Genomic DNA, 24082 nt, shown 5'->3' on the forward strand with positions numbered 1-24082 from the left:
TGTAACCAGGTACTATCACCTAATGGAAACTTTAAAGATCGAGCTGAGTCAAGTTAAGCCAAGCTAGGTAGGTGCTAGTGGAAAAGGGCTATTAGAGATCACAAACTCTGATCGACATTGAGGCCATTCAATTTCGGTGTAAAGACGTTAAACTACATATGTGAAGTTCTCATAATGGTTTCACCTGAAACCTCTGCTGATATTTACCCACGCCTTTTTTCCACCCCTTGGCTCATGTGATGTGTTTCATAGTTGGTCAACGACCCTGGAAAAGACAACCCGCTCTGGGTTTTAAATACCTGGGACTCTCCAACGTTTAGTTTTAGATCTAACGAAGGTTCTCAGAGGAGAGGTGAAAGGTCTTCAAGGCACTTAGAGAATTCCAGCTGCTTTCTTTCAAAGCTCATCAGACTACCATGACGTGGATGACTGGGAACCCTTTTTTCTCATTCACTGTGTGCAGTCCCTCTGGAGTCATCCCTGTTGGAGCTTGTCAGTAGCAAAGGCCTGAAGGTACAAAAATGAATACTGAAGAGAGCTTAACACCATTCCTGCTTGAATTTGAAGGCCGATTTAAGTCTATCCTTTCAGAGTTCCAGACTTAAACACAGGCTTCCTGTGGCTCGTTGGTCTAGGCGTATGATTCTTGCTTAGGGTGCGAGAGGTCCCGGGTTCAAATCCCGGACGAGCCCCCTTAAAATCACAAGCTCTTAGCTTCATGGAATTCTTTGGTAAGACACATTCCTTCTGGGCCATTGTAAATGTGTTGTGTGCCAAACCTTTCTATATCATCTGTGACATCAACTTGTATTTCTAAAATAATGTTGTTGATTTTGTGAAGGAGTCACTCTCATGAGTCATTGAGTGATGCCATTGACTGCACAGTCCCTGCCACGCAATCTGTATATGTCACATTTTGAGATTGCCTTGGAAACCTTACTGGGCAGGTACTAAAAAAATACCTGTAACCAGGTACTATCACCTAATGGAAAATTTAAAGATCGAGCTGAGTCAAGTTAAGCCAAGCTAGGTAGGTGCAAGTGGAAAAGCGTTAGAGATCACAAACTCTGATCGAAATTGAGGCCATTCAATTTCGGTGTAAAGACGTTAAACTACATATGTGAAGGTCTCATAATGGTTTCACCTCTGCTGATAATTACCCACGCCTTTTTTCCACCCCTTGGCTCATGTGATGTGTTTCATAGTTGGTCAACGACCCTGGTAAAGACAACCCGCTCTGGGTTTTAAATACCTGGGACTCTCCAACGTTTAGTTTTAGATCTAACGAAGGTTCTCAGAGGAGAGGTGAAAGGTCTTCAAGGCACTTAGAGAATTCCAGCTGCTTTCTTTCAAAGATCATCAGACTACCATGACCTGGATGACTGGGAACCCTTTTCAAATTCAAATTCAAATTTTATTTGTCACGTACACAGTCTTACACAGTACGATATGTCGTGAAATGCTTGGACAACTGCTCGTGACCTAAAGAAAACAAAAAGGGAAAAGGCTATGAATAAGATAGGAAATAAATATGAAAAATTAAAAAGGGTAAATTTAACTAGGAAGGAATAAAATATAAATTAAGGTTAAAAATGAAATAACTGTACAACACAAATTAGAATGAAGGGTAAATTTAACTGGGAAAGAATAAGATAAAATATATAAATTAAAGTTGAAAATAAAATAACTGTACAACAAAATACACAATATAGAACTATATAAGAATGTATGAAGAAATATAAGTAAATATATACACAATAACAGCAGCTGTACAAGTATTAACTGGAAATGAAGAATATAGTGACCAGTGTTGTGCAATCCACATTATGTCTTGTGCAGTGCAAATATGCTTAAAGTGATTTAAGTGATGAAGTGAAAACAATGTCCAGAAAGTCCAGTGTGTGTGTAAGAACCATATGTGTGGGTCAGTACTGTGTGGTGGTGTGATTGAGAGACCGTATCACCTGCGGGAAGAAGCTCCTCCTCAGTCTCTCTGTGTTGGTCTTCAGGGAGCGGAATCGCTTTCCTGACCTCAGCAGAGAGAACAGTCTGTTGTTGGGATGGCTGAGGTCCTTCACGATCTTCCTGGCCTTGGTCCAGCACCGCCTGCTGTAGATTGAGTGCAGGTCAGGGAGCTCGGAGCGGATGGTGCGCTCAGCTGACCGCACAACCCTCTGTAGAGCTCGTCTGTCCTGCGTGGTGCTGTTCCCGAACCAGGTTAAGATGATTGGAAGTCTCTCAAGCGTCTGAGGTGGTAGAGACGCTGACGGGCCTTTTTCACCACGGTGTTTTTTTTTCCATATATTTTTATTGAAATTTTTTATAGTACAATACAAACAAATGTTGAACACCCTCACATTCACACATCCATCCATACATCAAACCTGCCTACCTCACATTCAAATGTAGAAATGAGCATAGTTCTCACAGTAATACAAAAATACAATGGGTTAGGATAGACAAGATTCTCCCCTCCTTCCCTTCTTCCTTTTCTTCTTTTTCATAAATGTCCTTCACCTCCACTCCCTAAAATATCCATATATGGCTTCCACATATTCACAAAGTCCCATTGTTTGCCCTTGGCAATATATGTTAGTCTTTCCAGGCCTAGAGAGACTGCAATTTCCTTCTTCCAGAGTCCCATGGAGGGAGCATCCATACTCTTCCAACATAGCGCAATGGCTCTTCTGGCTTGAGGTAGTCCATAGTCCAGTAATTCAGTTTTTTCCCCGATTGCTTAAATTCCCTTGGATATATTCCAAGTACAGAGAGTTTTCCTTTTAAAGGGATTTTTACCTTAAACACTTCAGACAGATATTTGATAACATCTTTCCAAAAGTCCTTTTCACCACGGTGTTGATGTGACAGGACCATGACAGGTCCTGCGTGATGTGAACTCCGAGGTATTTGAAGCTGTCCACTCTCTCCACTGGCACTCGTTGATGACGGGGGTCTGGTAGTTCCTCTCCTGCTTAGTGTTGAAGTCCACTATCAGCTCCTTTGTCTTACTGACGTTTAGAAGGAGGTTGTTCCTCTGGCACCAGTTCTCCAGATTCCTAATCTCCTTCAGGTAGGCCGTCTCGTTGTTATCAGAGATCAGGCCCACCACGACGGTGTCGTCAGCAAACTTGATGATGGTGGTGGAGCTGGTAGTGGCCACACAGTCATATGTGTACAAAGAGTACAGCAGGGGGCTCAGAACACACCCCTGGGGGGCTCCAGTGCTGAGAGTGGTGGAGGCTGAGACATGTCCACCCATCCTTACTGCCTGTGGTCTGCCAGTTAGGAAGTTGGAGATCCACTGACACATAGATGAGCTGAGTCCCAGATGCTCCAGCTTGGTGGTGAGTGTGGAGGGAATTATGGTGTTAAATGCAGAGCTGTAGTCTATGAAGAGCATTTTAACATAATTCCCCCTTCTAGTGTCCAAGTGAGTGAGTGATGTGTGGAGGAGATGAGAGATGGCATCGTCTGTGGAACGATTTGGATGGTAAGCGAACTGTAGTGGGTCCAGTGTGTCTGGTAGTGAAGAAATGATGAAGTCTCTGACCAGGTGTTCAAAGCACTTCATCACTACTGAGGTGAGGGCTACAGGGCGATAGTCATTGAGAGAAGCAGGGTGGGGTTTCTTCGGGACAGGAACAATGATGGACTCTTTGAAGCATGTGGGGATCACCGACTGAGATAAAGAGATGTTGAATATCTCAGTGAACACAGGAGCTAGCTGGTATGCGCAGTCTCTTAGGATACGACCTGGGATGCCGTCTGGTCCTGCTGCTTTCCTGGTGTTCACTCTCTTGAAGGCTCTCCTTACTTCATGCTCGGAGATGACGAGCACGTTTCCGGTGCTGGCAGTATCTTCCTGTCTGCAGCCGTTAGCACCGCTAGCACTAGCATTGTTGGAGTCCTTAGCTGCAGCCTCGAAGCGAGCATAGAAAGTGTTCAGCTCGTCTGCCACAGTCACGGCCGCATTCGTCATACCGGTTGTTGGTGCTTTATAGTCCGTTATTGTCCTTAGTCCCCGCCACAGGCTCCTAGAGTCACTCTGTTGGAGTTGTGACTCTAGTTTCCTCCCGTAGCGCTGCTTCGCCTCTTTCACCGCCCTCCGCACGTTATATGACGCGGCTTTGTACGGGTCCATGTCCCCCGTCGTGAGTCCCATGTTGTAGGCAGCAGTGCGGGATCTCAGAGCGTTGCGGATGGTTTTATCCACCCACGGCTTCTGGTTGGGAAACGTTGTGATAGTCTTTGTCTCCACGGTATCATCCGCTAGTTTCCCGATGAATCCCACAACCGCTTCCGTAAACACGTTGACATCATCATCGGAGCTGTTTCTGAACATGCCCCAGCCTGCGTCATCGAGTGCGTCCTGTAACGCGGCCACCGATTGATCCGTCCAGCGTCCATGGAATCCCTGCATATATCACATCAGACAGAGGACCCCAGTTCACCTCTCAGGTCTGGAGATCTTTTTGCTCTGCCATGGGTGCTCAAGTCAATCTCAGCTCCGGTTACCACCCGCAAACAAATGGTCAAACAGAGAGACTAAACCAAGAATTGGAGGCTGCCCTTTGCTGTGTCACCAACCATAACCCGGCTACCTGGGCTGCACACCTACCATGGGTCGAGTATGTACACAATTCTCATGTCTCAGCTTCAACGGGTCTTTCCCCTTTCGAAGCTTCCCTAGGTTACCAACCTCCACTGTTTCCTACCGAAGAGGCTGATTTGGCTGTGCCCTCGGTCCAACACCATCTCCAGCGTTGCCGGAATGTGTGGACCCAAACCCGTGAAGCCTTGAAGAAAGCTGCCGCCTGCCATCGTGAATAGGGCTGGGTATCGTCACTGATTTCTAGAATCGATTCGATTCCGATTCAAAAGGTCCTGAATCGATTCGATCCACGATTTGATTCGATTCGATTCAATTCAATTCAATTCTATTTGAATCTGGGAAATTTTGCCTCAGAAAGTCAGAAATAATATAATTCAGATCAGTACATTTACATATTTTTCTATCTATAAAAAGGAAGCTGACACTTTCCAGACTTTATCAAAGGTGTGAGCATCACAGCAGAGGCCTTTGTGTCAAAGTCGCTGAAGATAAAACACAGAAACACATGAAGGTTTTCCTGGCCTGGGATTTTATAAAAATATTCTGCAGTACATCAAAAACGAAAGAAAACCATTAATCAGCATATGAACATCACCTCTGAAGTTACAGCGGTTTTATTAGAGACACGGCGAGAGAGAGAGAGCTTTCAGCCCCGACCGTGTCCGTGCTGTGTGTTTACGTCTTTGTGCAGAAGCCGTGTTCCTGCTCTCATTCACTGTTTTAAATGTTTGGTGGTTGTCAAAATTTTGTGACATTTCACCTGAGATTCTGGAATTTTGGGCAAAATACATTTATATTAAAAAATCGATTCAGGATTTTAATGAATCGATATCATGTTATCCAAGCCAGAATCGATTTTAATCGATGAATCGATTATTAAAACCCACCCCTAAACGCGAATACACGGACCGCCGTCGAACTCCAGCACCTAGATATGCCCCGGGGCAGAAGGTATGGTTGGCGGCTAAGGACATTGCTCTCAAAGTGTCATCCCGTAAACTGGCACCTCGGTTCGTAGGACCGTACACCATTCACTCTATTGTTTCTCCCAGTGCAGTCAAACTCACCCTTCCGGCATCTCTACAGATCCATCCAGTTTTCCATGTTTCGCAGATTCGACCCGTCCACACCAGTCCTTTGTGCCCACCTTCCAACACCCCTCCACCTGCCCGACTCATCGATGGTCACCCAGCTCATACAGTCCGGAGGATCATTAATGTGCGCCAGCGTGGCAGAGGTCGCCAGTTCCTGGTTGACTGGAAGGGCTACGGTCCTGAGGAGCGCTCATGGGTTCCTCGCTCTTTTATTCTTGACCACGCTCTGATTTCTGATTTCTACAGGTCACGACAGAGTCTGCAGCCAGGTCGGCTGCCTGTAGGCGTCCCTTGAGGGAGGGGTACTGTCAGGATCTGGAGACTCGACTGGAAAGTTCTATCAGGCACCTGAGTTCCTTGGTCTCCACCCCTAGGCGGAGCCATCATCCCTGCTGCAGTCCTGCACACCTGAGACTGATTCGGGGCAATCAGGTTGAGGATTTAAGGCCCCCTCAGACTCTCCTTCACCGCCAGTTCTTCAACGACCTCACATTTTCTGGACCTTCTTTGTCATCACCCTCAACCCCAGCTCTCCTTGGATTATCTTCATATTCAGGAAGAATACAAGGACCCTCACTTGCCTGCCCTCCAGCCTCACCACCTTGGACACAGCGGAACTCAGGTCTGCCAGCCTTTCCACTACTCCCCTGGACTATCACCACCTCTCCCTCAAAGCGAGGTTCACGCCGGTCACCAGTAAGCGCTATCAGTCAGTTCCACCTCTGCTAGGATACCCTGAACCTGCCGCCTTCTTAACCCTGTTCTCTTCCCAGATGCAACCACTCCGTTCCCGTCGCAACCTGTTAAATCAACGTTCACCCCCACTGACCCACGGCTACATCGTTAGCAACACCTTGTCACGAATTCACTTGATGACTAAATAATAAACACTGCAAAACGTTTGAGCCGTCTCTGTTTGTGGTTATCTGCAATTGAGTCCAATTTAGCTATCGGCCCGTGGCCATTGTGACACCGTGTTTCAAAAAGCCTCAGAGCTTCGTAAAGCTTTGTTTTGACATCACCAGCTACAAGTCCAGAACATTTTCCTCTGTGCTCTGTCAGCTGGGTTCATTATGGGTGAGTCGTTCTGTCACGGACAGTTGGGTAGTGTGACAATCCGGTGAAAAAGCAGGCTCTCATGCCATCTTAAGTAGTCTGCCAGCATCAGTGTAAATGTGTGGTGTGTGTTCAGGACAGGTTCAGAGGCGGGGAATCAAGGTCCAGTTCCGCCCTGGTGGGAGAGGCGAAGACAAAAAACACACCTCAACCTCTCCAGATATTGAGAACCATGACATATCTGGAGCATGTACAAACTGATATTAATCTTTAATAGGGTTGTCAAAATTGAGAGCAAACAAAACAACTGCTGTATAATGCCCTCTGCTATCTTAGTTTAATTGGTCACATGACATGTGTCATTGTTTTCAAAAAGGCTCTGGGTTCACTGTCCACACTGTGATGTGAAAACAGCATTTTCAAATGTATCCGCTTTGGAGAGCGTTTTCAAAACGCTGCGTTTTCCTTGACTGAAAATGCCGTCTCAGTGTGGATGGGAGGCCAAAACGGAGAGAAAAAGATGCGTTTTCAAACGAAAACGTAACTGTGGACATGGCCAAAGCCATCTCCTTTCATCCGAAGCAGTGCTTTCATGAACCTTCTTGTCTGTCAGTTAATATATGCAACCAGCCTTTAGCCACAGTCGTCTACTGTCACTGAAAGCTATGCTTATTTCAATCCCATAGGTAACTGAAGCTCTCTCTGTCATACAGATGTGTCCTTCTCCCATCAACAAAGACTACACCTGAGTAAGCTGAGAGCCCATTAGCTTTGTTCTGGTGGCTTGCACATAAACTTGTGGATAAAGCACTGGTCTTTTATTCTAAACTGCTGGGAGGCAAGCTGCTGGTGCTCAGCTTTCACTGATCTAAGATCAGTAACAATCTGCACTTTGTATGGAAGCACAGCTAGCATTAGCAAGTAAACAAGCCTCAGTGATTTGGCCTGACACTGATGAGTTTCATCTTGCTAACCACCGTGGCCATGTTGGAAACTGAATGTCACCAAGTTGTAAAATCATTTGATACATTAGCAAGGACAGTTGTGACTTTGGACTGCAACTATGTGTAATCCAGTAAAACAGACAGATGCACATCTGCCCCGTCTTTGCCGGTTATAACAGGTGAATTAGGGCCTTCAAAAATGTATAACTGCATCTGATATGAGTGATTAACAGACAAAGAGAGAGAGAGAGACTGTGTTCTGTGAGCGATACCAAGAAGGTGCTGAAACCTGTAAGGGTCCACGTAAATCCTCCAATGGGATGTTTAATTTAGCAGCCAGGCTGCCATCCGGGAATTTTACTCGGGATCGAAGTCAGGTGAGCACGTGGACAGAGAAAGGACCTGGTAGTGAAGCTACCCACCTCAAAGCATGTCCACGCAACAACACCACCAGGAAGGCAGTCTTTGCACTATATGGAGCATAGGTTTGATTCTGTTGTCTAAACACCAAAAACACTGAGAATCCTCCACCTTCATCCAACTCACCACTGAGTACTTCTGGAGTGGGACGAGCTCTCCCTAGATGTTCAGGTGGTCGCAAACAAAAGCTGAGGCTGGGTACTGACTGCAGCTGACGATATTAACATACCTCCAATTACATCCTATTGTCTACAGCTGTGACGGCGCATATTTTAGGCAAGGCAAGGCAAGGCAAGGCAAATTTATTTGTATAGCACAATTCAACAACAAGGTGATTCAAAGTGCTTTACAGAGACATTAGAAACAAAAACAAATAAAAAGCATGATTTAAAATTGATTAAAACAAGCAAACAAACAAACTAACTAAACACACATTTCACACCTGTTCGCGCGATCTGAACCCTCATCGTAAGGGGAGCTACCAGTCCTTCTGTGGACGAGCTACTTTCTATTTTAAATTCCCTGAATTTTAGCTGGTGTTCTTACAGAGCGAGCCAAAGGACCTTGCAAAGAAAAGCGTCTGGACTTCTTTAAGTTACTTGAAGACGTTTCACCTTTGACTACGATGACCTGGATGACTGAGAACCTTCACAGACTTACACAGCGAGCACTCTGCAGAGGTCATTTTCTGACCTAATTGTTCTGTCATAACCAGTATGGGCTTAGTGTGGAAGAAAAGTTCATCACGTTTATGTGCAATAGTTAAAGGTGCATTTAGGAAGTTTGAGTTAGCAAGGCCCGGGCTCCCACAGACACATGCACAGTATGATCTCCTCTCGGGAATCTCTCTCCTACAGCTCAGTCAGATTCTGCTTCTGAGGTTTTCTGCACAGGTGAGAAAAGAAAGTAAGATAAGAGCAGAGCAAAAATAAAGCAAGAGGCAGGTATGAAGACAGTAGGAATCAGGTCATTACCAACAGATGTGTTTGTAGTTATGCTGAATTCAAGGGTGGGAAACCAGAGGAGCACCTGTCCCTGAAACACAACACCAACACTCAAACAGATAGAGAGAGAGCAAAATGAAAAAACTACAGTAAAATAAGTAAAATACTTTAGCATTATGCTATAATATGCTGGTTAAAAATACATGCTGCTATTGTTATTATAATTGTATTATTGTATGTTGTGGTATTTCCATCTCAGTTAAACAAATCTTTCATATTTGTCACATCCCTCAAACAAAGTTTCATTTAGACCACATATAAGTCCTGAATGTATAGAATTTTTCCTTTTTTAATACACAGGTCACTACAACCCTCCTAGAAAAGAATGCACAAAATATCTGTGTTAATATTAATTTTCAAATGTTCATCAAAACTGCAAGAAACAACACTGAAACCACGAACAGCAATCTAGATACATGATGCTGATGAGGAAAAAAACCCAAGACTGTTTGTGAAGGAAGATTTTAATGTTCCTAGCATAATGGCTAACCTTATAAATAAACATGTCATAAGTTATAACGGAAAATTCGATGCATCCAATTACAGATAGCGTCTGATCTGATACCACCTGTGTGCTTCCATCATATCAACGATCCTGCTGAGCGACTACGACTACTGGGTCTACTGGGTCTGTGACCCAGTATGATTCTAGTTGAAGTTATAGTCTTTGATTTGTTGTTATTCTTGGTCTTGGTTCTCCTTATTGTTCTGTGTGTGTGTTATATCCATAGTTGCTAGTTTCCAGATTTCTGTTACTGTTTCCTGTTTTTGGTTTTTTTCTTTAGTATATTTGCTACAGTGCAATAAAGGTTTTTAGTTTACCGCAGTGATGGCCAAATGAGGCTGAAACACTGACGTTTGTAGAGAAAAGTGGTTCATTACGCCAAGCTTTTCAACACAAGCCTCTTTGGTGACATCTGGTGGCCAAAGGTATGAAGAGCAGCTTGAATCTACAACTTCTAATGAACTGCTTCATTATGATTGCCCACAGAGCTGAGTTGACAGCTTCTGTTTGATATCATGTAACAGCTTGTCTGGTATCTGGCTGGTGTTTTGAACATGTGTTTTTTGGGGTGAAAAAATGATGTTGTGTCTATTTTAATAATAAATAATTTTGATGAATAAGCCTTCCTTGTTTAATCATGTACCATGGTGTGTTCTACTGTTGTTTGTGACTTCTTGATGTTTTTATTAATAAAAAAAAAACTATATATAACAATGTACAACACAATCTTATGATAGGTTGGGAGTAATGCTTCCTCTGCGAGGTCCCTGCCTCCACGTGAGTATGTAACTAACAAGTGGACAGGTACATTTATATACAGTATAATATACTATAACTTCTATAATTATAACTATATGTACTGTGTATTTCTTATGTTCATTTTGTTCATTTGGGAGCAGAATTTCTGATGAACTGGTTTCACTTTTTCACACAGGGTCATGTAAGTTTGGATTTTTTCCCCCCTTAATAATAAAAACCTTCATTTAGAAGCTGCATTTTGTGTTGACTTCTGTTATCTTTGTCTAATATTCAAATTTTTGATGATCTGAAACATTGAAGTGTGACAAACATACAAACGAAATATGAAATCAGGAAGGGGGCAAACACTTTTTCACACCACTGTAAATGTTTGTTAGAAATTGAAGCAGAAAAAAGACAGGACGGAGGTGATTCTCATGAACAGTTGCAATGCCCCCAGCACAACCTGTGGATCTGTAGTAAGTGGACAAAGCTGCTCCATTAAGTCTCCATTAAAGACTAATATATCTTTAATATAGTAGGTGACCGAAAAGGCCCAAGACAGTTGGATAAAGGGACTATAATGGACAACACTGGCACTGTGTAAATCTCATTAGATGCATAAACTGAGCATGAAATGGCTACACAGTGCTTACAAAAGCAGATAAACCTAAAGATCTGTTATTACATTATCATACACTGAACTCAATTCAATCACTTACATCTATTTATCCTTGACAAGACTAGTACCTGATCCGAAGGGTAGATATGACAAAATAAATGTTAACTACTGGCAAACCCAGTGAGAAGTGAAGGTGAGACAAGAGATGAAAGAAGACAGAGGGACATACATGCTCCTAAGTTAAAGAAGCATAAACTCTTTCACTCTTTTCATTGCAAATGTTCCAAATAACAATACCAACAGCTGGTAGAACATGTACCACATATTGTTTTTGCAGTGGCCATGGATCGAGTCCAGTATCGGCTCTTTCCTGCAGGTCATGTCCCACAGGTCTCTGCTGTGTCTTCTGTCTACTACTGCTTCTGCCCAATAAAGTAGACATGCCACAAAATAAAGCTTTTATTATCAGCATCTCTTAAAAGTGTCAGCAGCAGTCTCAGACACCAGTGTTAACAGGAGCAGATACATTGTGCCCAGGGGTTAACCTGGGAATTAGTGGGTGGGGAAAACCTAACAGCTGGTGTGCAGCAAATAAATAAAAATAAAACATATAAATATGTATAATGTGAACTCCTCTATATTTTTCTTCTTTGCATACAGACTAACCCGCTGTGTTTACTGCTCTTTGTGGATTAGGTAAATCCAACAGGATAAAAACAGACAGATCAGCATAAATACCAGTCTTGTATTATAATACCTAATACTGGCCATTAACACCGCAGCCTGCCTTGTACCAGCCCAACACTGTAAACTTCACCACAACACTTCAAACTAACAAGTTTAGGCGGTGTTGTGCTGCGGACGCTGGCTGTGGGAAACAAAACATAAAGCTTTTGCACAGTGCTACATATAAAGACAAACCCAGACTTCTACTTTAGCTCAAATCTTTGTGTGCTGTTTTTGTTAAATAGGGCTTTCAAAACGGAAAATTCGCTTTACACGTTTATTGCTCGTTTTTTCGCATCATTACGGTGAAAGCACTAAACTGTACGGTCTGTAGCCACGCCCCTTCCCTACAGCTGCTGTCTATCCGGGAAAATACCACAAACTGTTCTGTTGCTGTGACGGACCCCGGACACACAACGGACAGGTGAACGGCGTTTTGCCTTTGCTCGTGTTGTTAGACGATGACGATGCTAGCTTGGAAGACAAGTTGCTAGCTACGTTAGCTCAGCGGCGTTTGCTTAACTAACGGCTGTGATGTTATTTGTAACGTGACCCTTTTCACGTTGCAGTTGTCTGTTCACTTTTGGAGCCTGCTGTGGTTAAACGGAGTGTCAGCTGTTTGCTGGTAAACAGCATTTTCATTCTTCTGTCCCCGCTGACCTCGTTAGCTTGTAAATGCGGATTATTATTGAAGTATTGGGGCCAAATCGCTCTACTGTGTTATTTTCCGCAGTGAAATTGTCGCTTGACAGCAGCGCCCACTACAGCGCGCTGTGCTACTGGCTGACGGTGTGTGTGTGCAGGCTGTCACACCGTGTGAAACACAATGATTCCGCTGTTTTGTTGACCGTGTTTCTTCAGACACGCTGTGCCGAACTGTGAAATAGTTAAACACTGGTGCTGTGCAGCAAAGCGAGGCAACAAGAAACGAGCTCGCCTTTAAACTGAGCGCAGCCACATGAAGGACGTTAGCTGTGCAGACTCGTGTTTTTCCGTTGCAAATGCTTATTAACTTGATGTAAATGTCCATGTCTCTGAGTTTGTAATGGCGTGGACCCAATGTACCGAATGAGCTGGACGCTTTTAAAAATAGATGCTGTGACATTAACGGCAGAATTCCTGACCTTATCCTGGCCACCTCGAAGCACTGCGCAGACTCGGAAGAGAGGTCAGTGGGGTTCAGTGACTTCAGACGCGTTAACCTGCTCCTGTCAGTGCAGAGCGAGGTTTGCAGTTACATCGCAGTAATCCCTGAATTCAAACCTAGCAGGAATATTAAGACTCACTATATCCGCGTACTGTAGTGTCTCTGTCGGGTGTTTAATGGGCTTCATTTTGCACTCAGTTAAACATGTATGTTATCCTGTAGATCTGATTGGTAGGACGTGCTGTGAAATATTCTTTTAAAAATATATTTTTTATGGTGTAAAAAAACAAGGTTCACAGTTCACCGAGGATAGTTGATGTCCAAATTCATGAGTCGTTGTCACTTTAAACTAACTGTAGTTACTTGCTGTATGTTATGTGAAATGAGGCCTGAACTTCCTCACTTTGTGTAAGAATGGATTGCTTAAAGCATGTCTTAATAAACTCACTACCTGAAGTGTTTGTTTTTCCCTTTTAACCACATCACCCTTTGTTGTCATCATGCCAGTTGCCAGGGAAACCCGAATCACCATGATTATTGCAGTGCCATCCACTAACTGCAAGACTAATTACTGAGTGTGTAGTAGTACAGACAGAACAGTGGATTTGTGTATGTGCAGGAGACAGGAGGGAGTTGTTTACTTTGCTTCCTAACTCCCCAAATCTGTTCCTGATCAAGCAACTCTTAAAAACATGTGCAGGGGTGGGTTTTAATAATCGATTCATCGATTAAAATCGATTCTGGCTTGGATAACGTGATATCGATTCATTAAAATCCTGAATCGATTTTTTTTTTTTAATATAAATGTATTTTGCCCAAAATTCCAAAATCTCTGGTGAAACGTCACAAAATTTCAACAACCACCAAACAGCTAAGACAGTGAATGAGAGCAGGAACACGGCTTCTGCACAAAGACGTAAACACACAGCGCGGAGCAGAATCGGTGAGATGTTGTCTTTCTCACCGACGGCACGGACACGGTCGGGGGTGAAAGCCGACAGCTCGCTGATTCTGATGCGTCGGCATTTACACCCTTTTTGCGCCGATTCTAAAGCTGTTAGTCTGATCTCTCTCCAAACAATATTGACTGAACCAGCAGCAAAAGAAGATCCAAACTACGCTTCACATAAACATCGTCATGAATTCACTCTGACTTTTGCTGTTGCGCTCTCTCTCTCTCCTGCATTATTCGCTTGCTTGTTACGCACAAGTCTACCGTTGTTTACAGGCTGTCGGCCGATGTTGTTTTTACTTACTTCTGAAAAGAAAACCTAATTTCTGCTGTTCAACAGGCTTCTGAACAAATGTAAACTTTTTAAAATTATACAAAATGCAAAACGCTTAGCCGTGTCTCTAATAAAACCGCTGTAACTTCGGAGGTGATGTTCATATGCTGATTAATGGTTTTCTTTCATTTTTGATGTACTGCAGAATATTTTTATAAAATCCCAGGCCAGGAAAATCATGTGTTTCTGTGTTTTATCTTCAGCGACTTTGACACAAAGGCCTCTGCTGTGATGCTCACACCTTTGATAAAGTCTGGAAAGTGTCAGCTTCCTTTTTATAGATAGAAAAATATGTAAATGTACTGATCTGAATTATATTATTTCTGACTTTCTGAGGCAAAATTTCCTCGATTCGAATCGATTCTAGGAATCAGTGACGATACCCAGCCCTAAACATGTGGGATCCATGGAACCCAGGCTTCACCGTTCCCGGGACTTGAAGGACTTGTTGCTGATATCTTGGTTTTCTCTCTGTTTGCCATCCGGGAATCCCTGTGATCCTGCTTTTGTAACATGGCGTGTAACAAAGATTAGAAAGTGCTGAAACCAAACTCACAGTAAATGTAAAGTAGTATATGTTAGCAGTCATGCTTTTCAGTTACTGAAACATTATCTGCTGTTTGTTGGAAAAGATTTTGATACCTGTTGAAATTTATTGGTAAATAACAAAATTGAATGTGAATATGACCACAGTGGCAGTGAGGAACTACACTCTGAAAGCACTGATTGTATTTAACCTTTAGAGGTTCACAGTAGGGATGAAGAAACTCACCCTTCAGTCTGATAGTGGCATACTGGAAAATGAGATGCCATTTAAAGATACCAGTGAGTGCTGTATATCTGTGACGCATTTCCAATGAATAGCTGGAAAAAGTGTTTATTTATTGAGTTGACACTTTTTATAAAATCATCTTTCCTGGAGGAAAAAACAAACTGATTTTTTTTTTTTAATCATCAACATCAGCCAGTTTAAGGACGGCAGGCACAAAGACAAGCCTTTAAGACCCTGCACCTCTCTGTCAATACAGTGTTTAAGAACTTTGTAGTTATTAAACCAAAGTTTTGAACTTGGGTTTTTCCATTACACTTGGTGCTACCTGAGGCCAGTTGGACTGCGATGCTGATATGGCACATACACTTCCAATATTAAGATTCCCGCTGGTGCTGATTGGACAGATGGCTCTCACTGTGTTTAGTTAGAAAGTGTGTTTCACGGTAGGTCACGTAGTAACCTGCCTGTTTTTGTCCTGACAGGAGGGCAGGGATCAGTCTAAATCTGAACCGATTCTCCCAGTATGTTGCCTCAACACCTGAAGCAGATTAGAGTCCTCATGCTCAACGACAAGCAGAATTTAGAGAGAACTCTGTTCAGACTCGAGCAAGGTAAGAACCTGACTGTATTACTGAATGTACTGCACTGTTCAATAGCAGTTACTTTATAAAATCCTGCATTTAATGTTTAATATTATGCAGTGGGATTATGCTGCAGTGGCTCCATCTACTAAGCTGCTAAGTTGGTTGATAATGTTTTTATATGCTACTAATCTTATACATTGAAAATTTGAATGTGTGTGTCTTGCTGTTGTTTCGGTTGAAAAGGTCGGAAATGTTCAATCCACATATATATTTGTATTAATATTAAGCCAAATAGTCGGTAAATCACTGCTGAAGACCTATCCACACACACAGTGTAGACACTGTTCCTTGGTTTCAATGCAAGACGAAGCATAAACCTTTAAAAATTCTGCAACAATCCCTACAAATGCAAAAATCTGTGTTTTGTTTGTTTGTTAGTTGCATTTATATTTGTTCATGTTGGACATGGCTCAAATAAATGTAGGTTAAACAGTTTAAATGAAACATAATAAGGGGATAAGACTGAAACAGTCATGTGTGGCCTGTCAGAGTTATGACGGTGAGAAAATGGCACAGACGTCTGCATTGGAAGAATGGTGGTGATTGCATTACTGTAAGCAGATGCAGTTGCAGGTGGTTATATATTAAGTGTAGGGATGCACTGATCCAATCTTTTTCTGTTTGCATAAGGAACCAGTGTTATACTGATGAGCTATAGTCCTCACTCTGAGGAAAGCAATTGAGGGAACCATTGTTTTATGTGGAAGGTACCAAGGTTCAGCTTCAACACTCAGTTTCATTAAAAAAAAAATAAAAAAATCACAAGTTAGGAAGGGCTTTTCTGAATGTATACAAAGTCATGTAGAAAATATAAACCAAAGCCATTTCATTTTGTTCCCGTGTCCACTCATTCCTACGTCTTATTTCATAGTGCAGCCTTCACATGCTTTCTCAGAAATACACTTCCTGAAAATTATATTCATCTTATTTCTCATGTTGTCTTTTGGATTTGTTAGTGCAGCATAGCTTTTAGCTTAATTCTTAGCTGAAATCAGTTGGGTGTGGCTTTGTCATGTGACCTTTCATCACTTTCTGACTCGGTGTATCAAATGTGTAGTTATTCCTCAACCTCATTTAGTGTTAAAGATGCGTTTCCAGCTTTGGAGGCCAAGCTCAGTGAATTGGAGACCTGGCTTCTCGCCCTCAAAAATCCTGCAGCTAGCTAGGTGAGGGCAATGGTAGATAAGCCACCATAAGCTGTTCCCTAGCAAATCATCCCGCGCAGTCGGGAAACAAGCTAGGTAACTGAGGAGGTATTGTAGCCCTACAGTCAGCCTGTCCACTGTTAAAATTGATTTTCCTCATTTGACAACACAAACACCAGGAACAAACTCTGGTTATTGGTGACTCTGTTCTCTGAAGTGTGAAACTAGAGAATCAGTCAAATGTATTCCCGGGGTCAGAGCATTGAAACTGCTGTCTGAGGGGAAACACAGGTCAGGTAAACTTGTAATTCACATCAGCAATAATGTGTCAATTGGTGGTCAGCAGAATGATTTAAATCATTGTGTAACTTTGCTAAAATGATCTCTGTAGTTTGCTCTGAGCATCTCTGCAGTCAGCACAGCTGCTGGCTGAGTGCTGTGCAGAAAACAGTGTGGCCTTTCTGTTGGGATGCACCGTGTATGCACGTTTGTGCATGCGTGAAATGTTTGTGTGCGTGTCGGCTTGGCTGAAAGGGTTGAAGAGATGTGCCACTTGGCATTTAGAGGGCTCTGCATCTGATAAGGATTTTGTTGGCTGCCTGTCATATGGGACTATTTATAGACAGACAATTAAACTCTGTCCTAACTCTGGAGGACCAACAAGACCTACAGTTTTCTGCTAATGACTGTGTGCGTGTGTGTGTCAGGGATGTGGGATTGTCTTGTGAGTGGGTAGCAGTAATGATTACTGCAAGAGGGGAATCTTTTCAGACTTGTTGAGACACAAACAGTTGTGACATTTTAACAGGGTGAAGACAAAGTGGAATTTTCCTTACAATTCAAATTCCCAACACAGTTTGTTCAGTTTGTGTCGTACTTTTCTGTCTGCCCAGGGTTTGAGCTGCAGTTCCGTCTCGGTCCAAGCCTTCAGGGAAAGAAGGTTATGGTGCACACCAACTATCCACTTGAAGGACAGCTGTTTGACCGAAACAACTTCCGTGTTTTGCCATGGACCTACCCAACAGGAAAGGAAGAAGACTCTGATAAGTTCTGCTCTCTGGACCTCAAGTTGGCTGGGTCCTATCAGTACTACTTTGGATATGTGTAAGACCCTCCTGACAGTCGCCCACATTTTATAAATCCGGGGTTTCAATGTCAAAGCTGAATTCAGGAAATGGCAGTGGAAAATATTCCAACAGTTAAATCATTTTGTTGGAATCATCCACGCTATCACTAAAGCCTGTGATAGCATGTCTTTATGTTAGACAGTCTGTTCTTCATTTGTCCATGTTTATTAAAAATTATTGTAGAACTCTATAAATTGTTTAAGAAGTGAATACTTTGTGAAACAGCGTGATAAAGGTGTCAGTCAGAGATGCCGGCCAGTCCCGGAATAAGATGCTGAATAGGTCTGGCTAGGTGGAAATCAAACCAGGAACTAATTATTACTATTTTTTAGGTTATAAATTAATATTCCAGCTGAAAGCAATCTCCCAGAGCACTTGGGGTTTGTATCTGGCCCAAGGATATTTGGCATGCAGACTAGAGCAGCAACCTCAACCAATCACAGCAGATGGCCCCGCCCCTCCCTGAGCCTGGTTCTGCTGGAGGTTTCTTCCTGTTAAAAGGGAGTTTTTCCTTCCCACTGTCACCAAAGTGCTGCTCACAGGGGGTCATATGATTGTTGGGTTTTCTCTGGATGCATTATTGTAGGGTCGACCTTAAAATATAAAGCACCTTGGGGTAATTGTGATTTGGTGCTGTATAAATACAATTGAGTTTAACTAATTTGAGCACTTTCAGGTTTGTAACATTTAGAGACAATGTTAAGAATATTACATTTATTGTCTTTATTTAACTGGAGCTGCATATGAACCGTTCATTTGCAGTTATACCACGTGTCCACACGTCACCCGTCCACCTGTCGCTCTCCTGCAAAACTTTGGTTGGAACATCATTAGGGATGGGTATCGTTTAGGTTTTATCCGATACCGGTGCCAAATCGGTACTTTTGAAACGGTGCTGGTGCTCAAACGGTGCTCAAACCGGTGCTTAAAGAATAGAGAACACAAAATTGGTCCAAAAACCTCTCATGTTCAGCTGTTTTTTGTGAAAAGATAACAATGTTAGCCTTTTCTGCAGCTATGGGGCATATATGGTATCACTCTTGGCTGGAAGCAGTGCTTAAACAATGGAAAAAACACAAACTTTGTCCAAAAACCTCTCATGTTTAACTGTTTTCCACTTTTTCTTTGGTCATTTTAGCCTTTTTGGCCAGGGTGAAGGGAGTATCTGCCATCAAACAAGAGGACAGCCGCATGTAGCTATGATGATGTTTGCTAGTTCACCTTACATGCATTAATGTAATAACGTGGTTAGCCTACTCAACTTAAATTGCACACGAACAACATTTAGCTACTCACGCAGAGAAGAGCGGCTGCTGCTGCCATCATCATCCGTCATCATTTATGCTACACTGGCAGGGCTAGGGGCCAGGACTCTCCTCTTCGTGTTTTTGGGGGATGTTGCATAACAGGCAACCCACCCGCAGTAGATGTGCTCGGTGTGAGGTCTCGCAGCAAGCTATCAAATACGGCGCATTTCTGGGCTTTAAAAAAAAACGCTATGCGTCGCCAGGTGTTTCATCGGATTTGAGGTGTTACCTCCTTTGACAGTATCACAGTATCAGCTTAAAGCACTTGTTGCTGCTGAGTTTGCTCTAAAAGAACGTACGTACCTGGGCCCGCCTACTATTCTCGGAAACGTAAAATGATTGGCTAGAAGTGTATCACAGCTCAGGAAAAAAAAGCACCGAAATAAAGCACCGAAATGTGCGCTGCTTTTCGGTCTGGTTACTACCGTTTATGTCAGAACCGGTGCCATCATGGCACCGGACACCGGTACCCATCCCTAAACATCATCAGCCACCAGTCCAGACTTCGCACCCAGTGACTACCACCTGTTCCCAAAGAAACATTTGTCAGGAAGGTGATTCTGCGGCGAGCGGCTATGACGTGGGCTTTGTAAAACTGTCACAGCGTCTACAAAAACGCATCGACCGAAATGGCGATTATGTAGGAAAATGAGTCTTTAAGCTTTAAAATGCTGCACATACTATGGAAAATAAACGGTTGCTTGTATTTCTAAAACAATAGGACACCTTACTTTTGGGATTGCCCTCATGTTTACTATAGCATGTAAATGAAAAATGGATGTCGCCACTTTGATGTCACCAAATGGTTTCTGACATCTCGAAACCTCAGTTAGCTTTTCTGTGTAACGCCATCCAGAAAGGATCCAGTAATATTCAGACAACATTTAGAGCAGTGGGTGGAGTGCCAAGTACTAACCAGTATAGTTTACTCGACAGGGTTCATGCACAAAGTGTACTGGTGCAATGCACAGACATCCTGCAGATTCATTCTAACAGATCGTTTTAATTGTGGAACTCTGTACCGCTCAGCAGTCGATATCAAATCTTCCAAGAGGCACCAACAACAGGTGTGCTTGAAAGGTCCAGTTCACTGACTCAAAGCTCCGTTCCACCAAGAGAGGCCTCTTGCAGCATAACTAAGGGAGGATTGGAAGCTGGTTCCACAGAAGAGGGGCCTGAAAACTGAAGGCTCTGCCTCCCATTCTACTTTTAAATACTCTAGGAACAACAAGTAGGCCTGCAGAGCGAGAGCGAAGTGCTCTAATAGGGTGATATGGTACTACAAGGTCATTAAGATAAGATGGGGCCTGATTATTTAAGACCTTGTATGTGAGAAGGATTTTAAGTTAGATTCAATGAAGAGAAGCCAATACAGGAGAAATGTGCTGTTTGTAGTCCCTGTCAGTACTTATCCTGCAGCACCGTGAATCAACTGGAGGCTTTTTTAACGATGAATTACAAGAGTTGAATCTAGAAGTAGTAGTGATGTGTGTTATTTTGCTTCATGGATAGATAAAAGTGGGAATCGCGTATCTATACCTAATACTAAGGAAAGCCCACAGCAACCCGTGGAAGCCACAGTTAGCCTTTGTATATGAAGCAGCCTCCACGTTTACATTAACAAACTGGACTCTATTAGATGGGTATGATTCAAAGCACTGCAGTACTACAGTACCTGTGGGATTTTCTGATATCGTAATAAAATATTATGGTCAAGTATTAAACGCTGCACTGAGTTTTTCCCAGCAAATGAAGAAAAACTGTAAGATAACTGCTTAACACTTTAAGTATTAAAATATCTAAAGTGATGTCACCCAGTCGGAATCATATTTTTAAAGTGAAACTTCTCCCAGCGATGTGGCTACTTGGCTCAGGCGTTTTAACCACTTGCCCTCCGTTCCCATCGTGTAGCCACATCAGTCATTTCATCCACCTTTCTGCTCCTCCTGTCATGGACTCTAAGTAGGAAGTGCTCCAGCAACACTCTCTTAAACGCTTTGTTTGCTTTTGGGTTGCATATCAGCAGCTACAAGTATCACCTCCTCTTCCTCACTGTTAGGTACTCCATCATCATCTGAAACGGACTCGTGGCTCTCAGATAAGCCTGCGCTTGTCTCACTGTTGTTATCTAGAGAAAGTAAATACATGGTGTCAGTCTATCAATCATATTGTGATATGACACGTTTGTATATTTCCTTAACCTGCTGTACTTTGTTAAATTCCATCAGAGACTCGGAGCGTATAGGAGGAGGTTATATTGTGGTGGATCCAGTTCTCCGTGTCGGGGCCGACGACCATACTTTGCCGTTAGACTGCATCACCATCCAGACCTACCTGTCCAAATGTCTGGGACACTTGGACGACTGGCCAGATAGACTTAGAGTGGCCAAGGAGTCGGGTAGGTTAGCACGGCACGCCCACACGGACTCTGGTTCTTTCTTTTGTGTTCAATCATAAAATGCAAACTCGGTCACTTCTGGTTGTTATTGACGACCATGGTTCCTGTCATCGGCCTAAACTCTCTGAATCAATCCTCCTGTGTGTGCAGGTACTACATCACATGGACAGTGCAGTGTGTGAGGGGATTCATCACATGTCAGGACTATCAAACAAAATGCCGTATAGAAGGATTAATAGTACGTCTGTGGGTTTGTCTTCCAGGATACAACATGATCCACTTCACTCCAGTGCAGACTCTGGGGGAGTCCAGGTCCTGCTACTCCTTAGCTGACCAGCTGAGCGTCAACCCAGAGTTCAGCCCAGCGGGTCGCAGCTACGACTGGACAGATGTGGGGGGGCTGGTGGAGAAGCTAAAGACAGAGTGGGACATGCTGTGCATCACAGATGTGGTGTATAACCATACTGGTGAGTTGAGCCATGAGGAGGGCCGTTCATTAGTGTACTGCAACACCGCTTCCTTCCCTTCGAAGGTAAAAGGCCACCTCCTGCATCTGATGTGAGATGGCTGCTGTTCACTGCTGTCTTTAGATTCTGACATCTCCCCTCTAAGCGTTCTACCCTGTGCTTTGCAATCAGACGTACCAAATATTGTTTTGACTGCAGCGACGCGACATCCTTCAGAAATTTCATGGTTGGCTCGTACCAACCACTAACCAAGTTAAACGCTTCAAGTTACCCACAGCAGCTAACTTAACTAGGCACACCAACAGCAGAACATGTTACTGAAGAGTGCTAATTGGTTAACAAAGAGCAAAAATGCACCTGTTTTCTTGCCTTAAAGGATAGCAGGGGAAGTGAATCACAAGGCTTCCTGAGCCAGTCCATGGAGCCGATCACTGACGGAACATCCTGTGCATCACTTTTCATAATGCATGGACTCGATTATGGACTAAGGATGGAGAAGTCGACATGTGTGCACTCAGCGTACATGCAACACGTTCTTTTATTGTGATCTTTGTTTACAGCTCATGGTTTGTTATGCTGCACACACTCACTTTTATTTGGCCTGAACATTTATGCAATCACATGTCTTTGTTCCACCACATGTTATAGTACGAGAGGTTTCACAACAACACATGCTTTCACCGAGAGTCTGCACAGTTCCAAGGATTGAAAGTGTCATTAAACTGTCCCAAAGGCAGGACTTTCAGACAGATCGTTACCCTTATCCTGTGAAGTTCGACAGAACAGGAAAGATTGTTGTTGACTCACAATCATAAAGGGAAGTAAAGAAGCCGTTTGGTTTTGTTACCTTTGAAGCACAGCAGGTGAACACTGTGCTGTGGGGAGGACTGGAAACATTTGCTTTCTTATAGTGGGCTCAGTACGGCCTCTGTGGAAGTGTAGCCTCACAGGTTTCTTCCCTGACCTCAAGCACACACTATAACCACGAGGTGCAAGGCAGGAATATGCATCTGACTGGTTGGCAGATGGTTTCTGCCAGTCGCTGGCTGCTGCTGGATGAAACTGTTTGCAAAGAGGTTGCTGCACCAAAGTCCTTGTGATCATTTTGGTCATCTGTAGTTTGCACAGAAGATTATTTAAGACCTTGTATGTGAGGAGCAGGATTTTGAATTCTGGATTTAACAGGGAGCCAATGAAGGGAAGCCAAAACAGGAGAAATCTTCACGCCACAGTGTCCAACATGGCAGTTAACGCGATACACTAAGCTTTAAAAGTGCCATTTTTGCCACACTTTGTCAGGGTTAAGGTTTGCTCACGCTCCCGTACTCTTGCTGTAGCCTTGTCTAAGGCTTTCACTTGAAATCTATTTAGAATCAGGTCAAGATTTAAAGACCACTAAAAAGTTAGCTGGGTATGGTTTAGGTTGTTGGTAAAACATCTTATAGCAAAACTGGTTAACAGTTACTCTGAAAGTGTTTTTTCAGGTCGAGACTTTTCATTTGACATGCTCGTTGTATCAAAGTGTTTGTGCTGTCCTGCTGGCAGTGACCACCCGTGGATCCCTCTCATCCTCGCTCAGGAAAGGTCGAGCAGTAAAATGAGCCTGATATGAAGGTTAAATACAGACTGAACTCTGATTTATACAGTATGTGTGACTCACTGTCAGACTATTATTAGATCTGTAAAAAGAGTAAAACATTGATGAATAAAGTATTTAAACAGCTCAATGGTTTCTTGTCTGTGTTCCTGCACAGCTGCTAACAGCGTGTGGATAAGGGAGCATCCAGAATGTGGATACAACCTGGTGAACTCTCCTCACCTGCGCCCAGCCTGGGTTTTAGACAGAGCTCTGTGGCATTTAACCACCAGAGTAGCAGAGGGACGCTACAAAGCTAAAGGACTTCCTGCTGACATTACCACGGAGAGTCATCTGAATGTGAGTTCTGGGTTCCTGCACATTCATTCACCTTTGAACTTTCACAAATGTCACAGGCTGTGGTGTGAGCCAATGACAGCCTTGCCTGAGAGCATGAATTGAAATCTTATCCACAGCCTCATCACCAAAGGC

At 43.2% G+C, this 24082-nt stretch overlaps 1 protein-coding gene, 1 long non-coding RNA gene and 1 other non-coding gene across 5 annotated transcripts in view; 2 read left to right on the top strand and 1 right to left on the bottom strand.

The window, feature by feature from the left end:
• The first annotated feature begins 620 nt into the window (after positions 1–620).
• Positions 621–692, top strand: trnap-agg (transfer RNA proline (anticodon AGG)). The gene has a single exon. It is a non-coding gene; the product is annotated as a tRNA-Pro (tRNA).
• A 7720-nt stretch (positions 693–8412) lies between these two features.
• Positions 8413–12158, bottom strand: LOC145421911 (uncharacterized). Its single transcript, XR_013903285.1, has 2 exons — positions 9101–12158; positions 8413–9011 (listed from the first exon to the last, which is right to left on the bottom strand). It is a non-coding gene; the product is annotated as an uncharacterized LOC145421911 (long non-coding RNA).
• agla (amylo-alpha-1, 6-glucosidase, 4-alpha-glucanotransferase a) overlaps positions 12017–24082 on the top strand; it is a 40047-nt gene continuing 27981 nt past the window's right edge. For 2 of the 3 annotated variants that reach the window (XM_026150325.2, XM_026150327.2), the window contains exons 1-6: positions 12017–12145; positions 15409–15537; positions 17609–17819; positions 21378–21547; positions 21811–22014; positions 23769–23950. In XM_026150325.2, coding sequence (XP_026006110.1) covers positions 15450–15537; positions 17609–17819; positions 21378–21547; positions 21811–22014; positions 23769–23950 — 855 coding nt within the window. In that variant the 5' untranslated portion in view covers positions 12017–12145; positions 15409–15449. Of the gene's footprint in view, positions 12146–12208; positions 12347–15408; positions 15538–17608; positions 17820–21377; positions 21548–21810; positions 22015–23768; positions 23951–24082 lie in introns of those variants that run through there. The other variant, XM_080292893.1, reaches the window with a different exon arrangement.

This window comes from Astatotilapia calliptera, chromosome 18 (assembly GCF_964374335.1).
Source record: "Astatotilapia calliptera chromosome 18, fAstCal68.1, whole genome shotgun sequence".
In the NCBI taxonomy this organism is placed as follows: domain Eukaryota; kingdom Metazoa; phylum Chordata; class Actinopteri; order Cichliformes; family Cichlidae; genus Astatotilapia; species Astatotilapia calliptera.